This window comes from Xiphophorus hellerii, chromosome 5 (assembly GCF_003331165.1).
Source record: "Xiphophorus hellerii strain 12219 chromosome 5, Xiphophorus_hellerii-4.1, whole genome shotgun sequence".
Lineage (NCBI taxonomy): Eukaryota > Metazoa > Chordata > Actinopteri > Cyprinodontiformes > Poeciliidae > Xiphophorus > Xiphophorus hellerii.
In genome coordinates, this window is record NC_045676.1 from 16186558 (window position 1) to 16198993 (window position 12436).

Here is a 12436-nt window from a genome sequence, read left to right on the forward strand (position 1 = left end):
GCAAATCTAACAGTTTTTTTCGACAAGCAGCCAGAATGAAGTACATCTAATGTAGGTAAACAGAATGCTGCCTCATTTGTCAGGCATTTTATTTTATGTTATTTAAAAAGTCTAGTATAAGAACAGGGACAAATCATTCACCCCATTTATGTACACCAAAGAAAGCAGCATAGAGCTGTATGAGGAAACATAGAAAAATACGTTTTTGGTAGTAACCAGTAAGTGAAAGCATTTTGTGCTTTGGCATCAGCATATTCATGCAGCTTGTCTTCATTAATTATTCAACTGTATCAGAAATTTGCTTCATATGACGATAACAGGAGCAACCAATACATTAGACTGTTTCCTCCTCTTACAGAATGAAAGGATGAAATGTCTGGCAGACATAATACTTTAACAGCATAAAACCGTTCATACTGTTGACAATTTACCGGCAATATTGGTTGACCTTGTTTTATTGTATCCAGGAAGGGAGAAAATAGAATATTGTGGGGGGGGAGGGTTTATCCCTATGCAAAAAAAATATGTGAGAAAGCAGAGGGTGAGAGACAGTGGATTGTGTCAGTTAAGGCAAAGAGAACAATGACTGGGAAGGAAAAAAGAACATACTGCAGCGTCTGAAACAACAGGTGAAAATCTGCAGTCATGTGGAAGCAGAAAAAACAGGATGTTTGTCAGTAAAGGAAAGGAAATGATGGGAGGTGCAGTCTTCCTGTTTTAATCCATATTTCTATACAAACGCAGACATTTTATGATGACGTATGAACAATTTTATCTCAGCAATATTCACACAGATCTCTGAAATACATCTAAACACACATGTTCACACCGTCTTATGCACCTGAAACACTGCCATATGTCTGCCTTGTGACTCAATAACATCAGAATATTTGTGGCTTATGTTACTTCTGCCTTACATGTCAATCCTAAAAATGAGAACTGGAAAAATAAATCCCCAAAAAAAGACAAAGTTATCCATTCTTTTTCTTATCCTCACTTTTCAAATAGCTTCACAAAACTTGTAGGACACTCGTATTAGCTTCTTATTGCTAACCACAGACACACACGGTCCCTCCGCTCATAAATCCTCATCTAAATGTAGACCAATATCGACCAAGCCATCCATTCACTTCAGTCTGAGAAATCCATCAAATACGATCATAAGTGCCTTCATCTCGACAGAAAACCGGTCTGTACTGTCAGAATACAAATACTTGCTGTTCACAGAACATTCCCTTAAGACTGTCATGACTATTGCGCACTCCAGATACAGTAATATACCTGCAGATAAAAAGGGTGATTAAATGAGGCCCATTGATACCTAATAGTATATTCATAATATTCTTCCACAAATAATTAATGACTAATATTTTTAATAATGAAAACCTTTCCAAATATTCCTAGAGAAAACAGTGAAGGCATCTGCAAAACGAATTCTTCTGTTATCAAAAGCGAAGAATTTGTTTCTTTGGGACTAATTAGGTTTGGGCAATACTTCCCGTAAAGATAAACTACAATTTATTCACTGCAGTTCAGTAGTTATTTTTTATGGATCACTACTGAATTGCAGTGAATAATGACCCTTGAGCTATATTTTTCATTTTCCTTCTTTCCAATTCCAAATCCATTCCATGTTTCTGAGGGAGAAAGAAATCCCTACATCATAGTGCTGCCACCACCATGTTGAACCATAGGGATGTTGTGTTTGATGATATGTGAAATTGTAGTTTTCCAACACACATAGCCTTTGACAAGATACCCCAAAATTGAAATTTGTTCTTATCTGACAAGAGCACCTTCCTCCACACATTTGTTGTGCGGCCTACATGGTTTGTACACCAGTCGTTTTCTTTCAAAGGCTTCTTTTGTGTCACTTTTCCATAAAGGTCAGATTTCACAACCAGCAGCTGTAATGTTCACAGATCTCTGCAACTTGTCTGGAGTTACCATAGACCTCTTGGCTGCTTCTCTAAAAAAAAAAAAAAAAACTGCTCACAGTGAGAAGTCTGTTAAGTCAGGCAGAGGGTCATATCTTAGTGGATCGGAGCCAATATTTTCTAATAGTTGTTAGTCTAATAGTTCTAATTGTTTATTTATTGATTCAATTATATCCAATTATAACCAGTGATGGGTTTTGCTTGAATAGATTTTGATCATCCAGCAAATTACAAAGACAGATAAAATGAGCTGATTTGAGGGAAAATTTTAAAGGCTGAAATTAAGATGTTTCAGCATTTTCATTTGTCCGCAAGCCCTAGTTTTTTAATGATTCAAGCTGTTCTTATTTTTTCCAGCTGTTATTAAGCCAGTTAACAGCCACGCCCGAGCAACTTCTGTTTGTTTTCATCCCAGGGAGTTTTATCTTAATTATGTATATACAGTGAGTATTTAAAGAGCTGTTTGTGGTGCATAATTGTTCTGTGAATGAATCTCTCTACAATGTTATCTGCATACAAAGTAATAAATGAGCAACTTTGCGTGAGGCATTGTGCCTGCTCATCATCATTACCTACAAAGGTTTTAAGCTCGGGACAAATGATCAGACGGGTGTCATTTTATTCTTAGTGCTGCTGAAGGCAAAATTCAGTTTGAGAAAGCCATTTGTGAATGCGAAAGTCACAAAAGCTAGACCTCTGATGTGAAACATTACTCCTGTTTGGAGTTTCTGAGGGCCTTAGCAGCCGCTGATATCTTCGTGATCTTGACAAACATTGGGATGAGTCAAAGAAAATGTGTGACTGTGTTATTCAAAGGCTGTCAGCTCATTGGAGTCTGCCTAGTCATTGGGCTGGCAGTAAATTTTCTAACTGTGATGCCCTTTTTCCACCTCAGACCTATGATGTACTTTAGAGTCTGAATAAGCTCCCTGTTTCACTGCCAGCTTTTCCTCAGAGACACAGACACATGATATGTGTGTGTGTCCGTGTGTGGGGATGTGTGTGCACGCTGGAGAAGAGGTTGCTTTGGATAGGATTTTAAGGAAGTAGTTTCACAAATTTCACTCTGATTCAGCCAGAAAACATGTGAGCAGCAGCTTTACATTTCATAAGAGAAATAAAAGAAAAGCCGATCTCATTCAAATACATAAGAAAATTCTATGTATGATTTCCTGTATCTAGAAATGACAATTAAATGTAACATTTAAAGTGGCAGGTGTCGTGTATTTTCTGTCTCACAGATAGTTTTGACATGAAAAAAATGCTTAAGCACTATTTAGGTAGCCTATTCACGTCTTAGCTAAAGTTTGCACAGGAACAGTCCTGTTGGTAAAGTATTAGCAGGAGGATAATTTTTTTTTACACTCATCTGTGCATAAACCGAAATCAACAGGTCGTTTTTCAGGGTGCAATGATTTAACAAGTTACAACTTCTAGAATTATTAAAAACAAGAATTTGGTGAACAAATTTGGATTTATTGCAACATTCCTCTAATCCACACAGGGTCCACACAAGTATGCATTTTGAATACATCATTAAGTTCCTTTCATCATTGTGACTGAATATTTGTCCATCCCTTTTTCTTTTGAAATGGTGGAATGTTTTTAAGTCGGACTTGTTCAAGGTTTCATATGCGTTCCTTCTCCAACACGCCTGGAGCATCTTTCAGCCCAGCAGAGGCCAAGTAATGAACCATTCATTTGATTCAGGTGTTGAATCAGAGATGCTGAGATCCAGGTTCCAGCCTTCTCAGCTAAACAGTCACCACAAACCAAAAGGTTGCCTATGATGTTCACAAATAACCCAGGAATCCCCAAAGCTCAAGCTGATCAATGTGTTGATATTAATAATGTTTCTTAAGAAACCAAACTGGCTGGATGCTTCACACTGTCAAAAAGTAACAGCCATCTTTGACTACTGGCATTTTATAAACCAAACCATTTTTTGTAGTCAACAGATGACACCACTATCTGCTATCTGATACCGATAATTATAGCCTTCTATTAATCATCAATAGGCACTAATGCAATGTGTTCATTTGAATGTCTGTTTGTTATCTACATGGTATTTAACAATGCCATTAGTGAGAGTTGGTAAATAGCCAATGCATGCATCATTTCTAGACACAGAGTAGTGATGTGTGGAGCTGTGTTTGTACAGAATGTTTCAGTAGTTTAACCTGATTTTCTTTTTTTTGCATGTTAGTTTTTGAAACCGCTGTTTGAATAAAAATGGAGCATTTTATGATAGAAAGCACTTCTATATTTCTATATGCAGAAGAGTCAAGAAAGAGATAAAAATGAAAGGAGCCATGGTTTGACATGTAAAGATGTCTTTTAGACTTAGTTTTTTAGAAAGGTAAGACATTTCTTTTTCACTTAGGTTTTATTTCTAAATGCCTCTGTTTCACAACCTGGAGGATCTCCCTCTTATTTTTGAGAGAACTCAATTTTTAATTTATCAATAAAATAGAAAACAGTATTTTATTATTACTATTATGAAAGTATGCTTTTGGAAACTTCTAGTAGACTAATTGACATTTGAGTTGATTGGACACACAGCTGTGGATGTATTTTAAGGAAACACGTGCTTTCTTGTTTGACACAAGAAAACATGTGTTCTTGGGTAAGACACTTCACACACCCGGTGGCACTGGTGCATGGCAGGCTGGTTTCTGTCAGACAGCCCCAAGGCAGCAGCTGTGGCTATAATATAGTAGCTTATCACATTGTGTGCATGGTTGGGTGAATGAGTTAATATAGTGTAAAGTACTTTGGAGTTCATTGGACTACATGAAGTGGTATACAAATACATTGACCATGTTCAAGGAGAAAGTCAAAAGAAATCAGGCAAATTGTGAGCAAGAGTGGAGTCTGGTTCTGTGACCCAGAGATTAAAAATGCTTTGGTCAGAAATGTTTAAATTGACCCCAAAACAAAAGTCAAAAACCTCGTCTCCTGCTGAAGCTGGAGACGGCGCCATTATAAACTATAAAATGTGTCCTGTACTTACATGAGCAAAAAGGCCACTCAGCAAAGCAAGGTGGATTTAATAAATAAATCTCTAATATATTCTTTCTCTCTATGTGATTTAGAACATAGAGATAATTTTGGTAATTCTAACTGACCTAAACCATGAGACGTTTGGTCTAATTTAACTTTGTACAATGAAAAAAAAAAGTTTTTTTATTCAATATGTGTAAATTTCTGGTTTAATTATGTTCTGTTGGTCTTGTCATCCTCGGTTACATTCTCAGTGTTCATTATGCATTAGGTGTTTCCATATCAGTTCCTTCCTTTGTGTTTGGTTTCTTGATTTATTCTTCTGTTCAGGCCTTTGTTAATTTAGATTTATTTATTCCAGTTTAGTGTTGTTCTTATTTTTTTCCTAGATTTGTGGTTCTTGTTGAGTCTTAGTTCAGACACTTTGTATTCTTTTTTACTCCTCCCTCAAGTCTCCTGCTGTCATTCTGCCACTGCTGCTTCACATACATCTCGATTAATTCACCTACTTTCAATGTCAATCTCTAGTCTTTCCTACTGTATATAAACTCATCAGTTTTCATTGTTCTTCATTGGTTCCTTCCATTCCTCTGTCTCTTCCCCTCCACCTGTTCTCTTCGTGCCAGACCTGTATGTAGCTATGTACACTCCAAGGTTTTGTCTTCATTTAAGGCCAACAATCAACGAACAAAGGTGAGAGCTTTACAAGATCTCTGATCAATTAGTCTAGATGAGACATAAATTTAATTCTGTTTGTTTCTTAACAAACATAATGGATCGGATGGAGAAGGTTACAAGACTTACTCTCTGGTAAAAACATTTTTTTGCACAGCTTACAGGTTGCAACTAAAAATAACATCAGTGTCTGGAAACAAACAATAAATCAGTCTGGGATTAATTTCAATAAAAGCTCTGAAAGCATTTCAGCTCTCACTTTCAGTGCCAGACTGCCAGACAGCTCCAAATCACGTTCAACTTGCTTCATAATGCCATGATTTACGTCCAAGTCCATTTACAGAGCAGAAGTGGCACTAGTTCATGAAGGAGCTTGGCAGCTTTATGAAGAGACTGGCAGGATGTAGTGAGATGAATTTGCTGCTACCTGCCCAGCTGCTTCTTTCCAACCATCCAATCAGCACCTGAACGGTCCTGAAGGGCACTGGTGTACAAGAGGAGAGGACAGATGCAACACTCATCTGCTGAATTAAAACATCAACAAGGGTAAGGTGAAAGAAACAAGGGGAACAAGTCTTTCTTTGGAGGATAACATTGCCTGTAGCAAGGCATTGTGGAAAAAAATAAAGACAGCGTGTTAAAGTTAATTAGTGTGAGATAATACAACTGAACTGATTTGTTTATTTTTACCCTTTCTTTAAACAGGGTGCCAATAAAGGTGCAGCACATTGTACCATTATTGTTTGGCTAATTGTGCAACACAAAGCCTAAGTTGAGTCAACACTTTACAGAACCTTACAGAAGCTGCAAGCGTTTTGGGATATGTGTCTGAATGGTTTGCAGGGTTCTTCAATTAAAAACAACCAGACTGAAAGCTGACCATCTGTGGACATCAATGTATAAGTCTTGCCACAGATTTCTAATTCCTTTTAGGTCTGGATATTTGACTAGGCCATTTTAACACACAACTATGTCTCAATCTGAACCATTGCATTGAAATTTCAGCTGTATGTTTAGGGTCCTTGTCATGCTGAAGGTTCATGTCTTTTGCAGTTTCTGTCAAGTTTTCTTAATTCCATCTTAATTAAATCCACTGGGAACTTAGTCTCCACTAACACTCTTAAGCACATCACTCACTCACCTGTGACAAATGAAACAGTCCAGCAAAAGTTACAGAGTTTCAAGAGTCAGATATATTATGTTTACTTATTTCTGAAGGAAAAAGGTTTGAATCAGGCTTTTTTGGGGTTTTGTGAAAGCTACTGTTTGGCCTATAATCTTACAGAAGGAGGAAGAAAAAAATACGGAAAAACTTAGGAGGTTGCAGGCTGCTGTGCAACAGACAGACTCATGGAGTTGTCAAGGCACCATTACATGCTATCACTGTGTGGCTTGCAAAAAAATTAACAAAAGTTTCGGTTGAAAACTGGTACGTACTGTAGCTCTTTGTGTAATGACTTTGATTCTGATTTCTGCCTGCTGTCTTTTAGGCTGTCTCCAACTTCATCTGCTCCCAGTCACATGTACCGTGTTTATTTTAAGCCTAAAACAGTAGCCTGCGGTGAGGACTTTCTCTAGCAAGATGTGGTTAAATGGCTGCTCCAGAAATCACTGGAAACTAAAGAATGCTTTTGCACATGCAGGCTCATACCGTATCATCTTTCAGTTTGTTGTTTGTTTTTGTTTGGCATTTAATAATCTTCTGATTTGTTCAGTTAGGTGTTGTCACACTTTGTGATTATTAATCACAGAGATTTGTACTAACATTTGCAGCAGGACAGCTGCTCTGTTTTTATTTTTTTTTCATCCTGCTGTTGAAAACAGGGTTAGAGTCCGAGTCTCTGTTTGTACTTATAACGTTAAAACTTATTACATCTTTTATTATTATGTTTCATAAAGTTCATGGTATATTAAGATAAAGCCTGATTATTGAAAAATTATTTTGTGCTAGATCTCGGTTTCTGGCTCTGTAGATTTCCACAATGTTATTTGTCTAGTTTGTCTCCCATTAACCATGAAAAAACCCCCACAAAAACAAGAACACAACTGTATGTAAATTAACGTACTGAGAGAGAGAAGCCTGATTGGCTTTTTTGAAATCAGATTTGTCCTGATTAATGTTCTGTTTTAATATGAGCTTTCCCCACAATAATCAACTGTGCCATTTCATGCTAATATGGCCTGTGCTGTACCAAGAGGAAAGGCTTTTATAGTGTTGTTGGTAAATTACAAGCTCCTTGTTATTAACAACTCCACTTGTTTGTGAACTAATTTGTAAAGCAGCAGTCTGCTTTGGTCTTCATTTGAAATGAGCAGGTAGCAACTGTGGCTGTAAATCAGGAGCTCGCCCACACAACTGGTAACTCCCATTAGTGTTAGTAGTGTTAGCAATAAGGTGCCATTTTGTCCAACAATTCTTTAAAATGTTCCTATTTACTGAATCCATCCATTTTCTGTAAACCTTGTCCCTAGTGGGGTCAGGAAGGGTGCTGGTGCCTATCTCCAGTGAATATTTCGGGCAAGGGGCGGAGTCACTCTGGACAGGTCGCCAGTCTTTCGCAACCTATTTAGTGCAATCCATGTGAAATTTAGAAGAAAAAAAATACTATTGTACAAAATAAGACAAACTGACTTTGTTGCAAATGAAATCTCTGAAAACTGAAATTCCTCTCACTGCTGTTTGTGGTTTAGCTCCGCCTCCTTGTTCACCAGATCCTGCTTGAGGTTGGCCAGCATTTCCACGGAGACGTCCACCTGCCGAGAGAGCTCAGAGGCCTTGTCCTCCAGGTCCTGTTTCTCCTGGCTCAGCCGCTCGCTCTCCTGCTTGGCCCTCTCCAGCTCAGAGCTCTTCCTCTCCAGCTCCGCCTGGAGACGGCCTACACGGGCCGCTATTTTCTGCTCCACCTACAGAACAAGAAGGCCGACAGTTTCAGCTGCTTCATGTCCTTTTGAAATTTGCATACTGAAAAAAAAGAGCCTCAGCATAATATGCAAACAAACTAACGCAAAGTAACCATCAAGAATTAAGGACTTCTGCTAGGAAGCATCTCACAAATATGGAATTGATTTACAGTTTTAAGGTGTAATCAATTTAATGTAGTCATGCAATTTGTTGTTGAAAGAAGACCATAAATAGTTTTATTTCCTCAAGCAAATATGTGGAAGATTGTGTCCTGATCCGAGGAGATCCAACCTTAACTGTATTGGACTACATGTATGTTTAAGACATGGAGGTGGCTGTATCATGCTTTGGGGATGCTTTTATTCAGCAAAGAAAGAAATGGTGGTTGGGGTTGATTTTAAAAAATGGACAGAGCTTAACAGAGGACAATCCCGAGAGAAAACATTCTAATGGCTGCAAAACACTTGAGACTGGGGCAGAGGTTCACCTACAGCAGAACAAGAGTGGCAACATTTTTTTAGCTCAAAGTACATTCATGTGTTAGAATGGCCCAGTCACACTCCAGATGTAAATCCAAATAAGAATCTGTGGCAACACTTGAAAACTGCTGTTTGCAGCATTCTCCATCAAAACTGACAGAGGTTGAAATATTTTGGAAAGAATGGGCAAAAGATTTCAATCTCTAGATGTGCAAAGGTGAAAAAGTAAACACCAAAAGAGCAGCTATAATCACAGTGAATGTTCTACAAAATAGGGATGTGAAATATACAACTTTTCAGATTTCCATTTGTAAAGTATTTTAAAACCCATTTTCTTTTCATCTTACAATTCTGCATTTAGGTCCATTAAAAAATGTTACTTGTTGGTTGTATGGCAAATTACAGAAATATTGAAGCTGAAGGCTTCTTTCTTATGCAAAAAAACGTAACACAATCAAAAGTAATAAATAAATAAATAGGAGTATTAGTGTGCTCACATCGAAAATCTACTTTCCCACAGGCTAAGAAATATGCATTTCTGGTGGATGGGTAAACTCTTCAAATTTCCTGCATATTCACTTTGTTTATGAGAGTTTCTCATTAAAGGTGTAGAGACGCTATGTCTCTAACATGTAACATATTAGCTGTTCTAAGATTGTTACCTTCAGAAGGACTGGATCACATTCAGATTGTGGCTCTAATGAGCTCCTTAGTTTCCTGTCTGCTGCTGAGCTCAAGGTTCTTTAAAAGCAGAAGAGTGTCAGGAGAAGTGTTGTTGACGGTTTAATGTCCAGCCTAAGGAGGGAGAGGGATGAGTATTTCCCTTGATTGCTTCTGCACTTTGCAATTACCCCCTCCAGAAATCAGGCTTGCACTTTGAGCAAGTACATGGCCACCAGAGTCAGCCTGTTAATACACCTCCTGCTGATAAAGTTTATTCTGATAACAGCGGCAATCCCACTTACCTCCTCCGACAACTTCTCCAGCCTCTCGTCCAGCTCCAGCCGCTCGAACGCCCGCGCCTTCAGCCTCGCCAGGCCCTCCTCATAAGCCGCCTCTACAGCACTGGCAGCCACATTCGCAGCCACAGCCACAGCAGTACTGGGGTTTCCATGGCTGCCTGGATCCGTGGATGTCATCGCTTTCTTCATGAAGATCTCCCCCAGGGGGAACTCCACATTAGGAATGTACCTGGCCTCGGAGTTGGAGTTAGCTGGGGTCAAGCTGAGGTCGTCGGCACAGGGAAGCTCCCTGCAGGGAAAGTGGCGCTCCTTCAGAGCTGAAGGCCGGAGCGCTTCGAAGGGGTCGTTGTTGTTGGCGGGCGTGAGGAGAGCTCCCTCGGCCACTAGGGGCAGCAGAGCGGCAGCGTCACATACACTGTTGGACTTGGAGAGGACATAAAGGGTCTCGTATGTGTGGTTGTACTCCAGGTGGGCTCGTAGTGACGAAAGGCTTCGGAAGCGCTTGTGCTCCCCGCAGCGAGGACAGCGGTATGGCAGGTCCAGAGAGGCCATTCCGTGCAGTAACTGCTGGAGGGGAGGGAGGCGCTCATGCGGCACGACGGCAGCGCCAGTATGAGGGCACGGAGGTCAGAACTCTCATGGTGAGAACGGGGCAGACTGGGTTAGTCAGCATGAGGAGGAAAAGATCCCACCGTAAAATGGAAGAGCCAGGTCAGTCACATGACTGAGCAGGGAGGGAACATTCAGTCTCTGTACTTTAGAGGTCCTGAGTACCTGAATGGAGGCAAAAAAAACACAAGTCACAGTTAGAGTTTCATCAAGTCACATTCATAACATTAGGCACAATCTGAATATGTTCAGCTAGAGATGTCCTGGCAGGTAACTGGACTGGTCAGAGCCCAAGTGTTCAAATTGTTTCCTAATTGATAGATGCGTTTCCATTGACCATAAATTGCACAAACTGGAATACTCACTTGGAGACGTTTTGTCTGCTGAAAAAAGCCGAAAGGCTGACTTCAGTAGTTATCAGGTAAACTTAATGTTTACAGCAAAGTTGCAATTTTTGTCTTTTAGGTTTTTAAATTCTGTCATGAAGTCTTCTGGTTTTGGAATTGTTGGTATCTTTTTATAAATGTAAGAGTTAAGGTAAGGATCTGTAATCTGTAGGGAATAATCACTTGATGTTTAAAGTTGACAGTGCTAACTGGACAAATCACACAACCTACTAAAATAAAATGTAAAGACAGTTTAAAATGTCAATTCCAAATCATTTCATTTTTATCTAAACTTCTTAAACCTCTCATATTTGGAGGGACATCTTCTGCTCCTGATATAGTAAATGACCTCTAACTGTAGAGTTAGGATTCTTTCAGGATTCTGGCTTTCACTGGCTGAAAGAGATTGGGTTTTTGAGTTTAAAATCAACAAGTCAAGTGTGAAATTGTCAATTTCTCTGTGCTTTAGTCTTAATCTTATAAAATATATTCTGTGGTGCATTTTAAGTTAAAATACTATCTCGCAACTAATATCATTTGATTGGTGTTGCTGTCTTGTCATTTAATATTATCTTATTATTGTTAAAAAAAACTTCATTTCTATTTTTGTAAATAAACAAAGAGAGTTTACTTTTCCTTTTACCAGTGCAATCTTTTATACTGTTACTGTTTCACTGTTTAAACTCAGTTTTAGCTATTTAAATGCTACTATTCACAACACAAACTCAAGAAATATGCAAACAGTAACAAAAAGAGAAAATAAATAACAGTCCTTAAAACAACTGCAACATCCAGAGGTTGTTTAGTCACTGTTTATATCATTTTATGTCATCATTGTCGATAACAGTCCACACATTTAATAGAGCAGAAACATAAGAGGTTTAGTTCGAGTTAAACATCACGCTCCTGAACTTTGTCCTCCTATGTAGAGGAAAACTCTAAGAGGTCCAGGAAATGAAAATGGCTCCATTAAGGAGAGTGCTCACTGATGCCGACATCATTTTTCTGGGTTGAGTCTCTGAGGTCAAACAATATAATATTAAGACCAAAAACCTAAATGTGTAAATTATCTGACTCGCAACCATCTGCTCTTCTCTGTGAGTCGTAAATTCTACACTGTGTTTAAATTCCCATATTGAAAAATGAAAACAAACACAAATAACATGACCAACTCTCGAAAGTAAAAATACTGTCTTTTTCTCAAACAACACACACTTCTTCATTCACAAAACTTTACTTAACATTTTTTTCCTCCTTCTCACATATGCTACTTTAAATTAGGATTATTTAAAGAGCTGCCAGAACATTACATTTCTGGTCTATCTGGTAATGTTTGCTTTTCTTTGTTGTAACAATGTTTCTTGATACTAAATATAGGAAAGGCCTGTTTATTTTCCTGTATATGGCGCCACATTTGCCAGGAAAATGCATTTCTGAGTCAAGCAGTAGAGCTGAGGTTTGGGGTTACACCCATGAAAAAAAA

General features: G+C 38.6%; 1 protein-coding gene across 2 annotated transcripts in view; it reads right to left on the bottom strand.

Annotated features, from left to right (window-relative positions):
• Window positions 1–12436, bottom strand: part of fbxo41 (F-box protein 41) — a 37249-nt gene that overhangs the window by 17792 nt on the left and 7021 nt on the right. For both annotated transcript variants that reach the window (XM_032562046.1, XM_032562047.1), the window contains exons 2-3: window positions 9962–10732; window positions 8290–8519 (exon numbers count right to left, since the gene is read on the bottom strand). In XM_032562046.1, the coding sequence (XP_032417937.1) occupies window positions 8290–8519; window positions 9962–10510 (779 nt within the window). In that variant the 5' untranslated portion in view covers window positions 10511–10732. The remainder of the gene's footprint in view (window positions 1–8289; window positions 8520–9961; window positions 10733–12436) is intronic.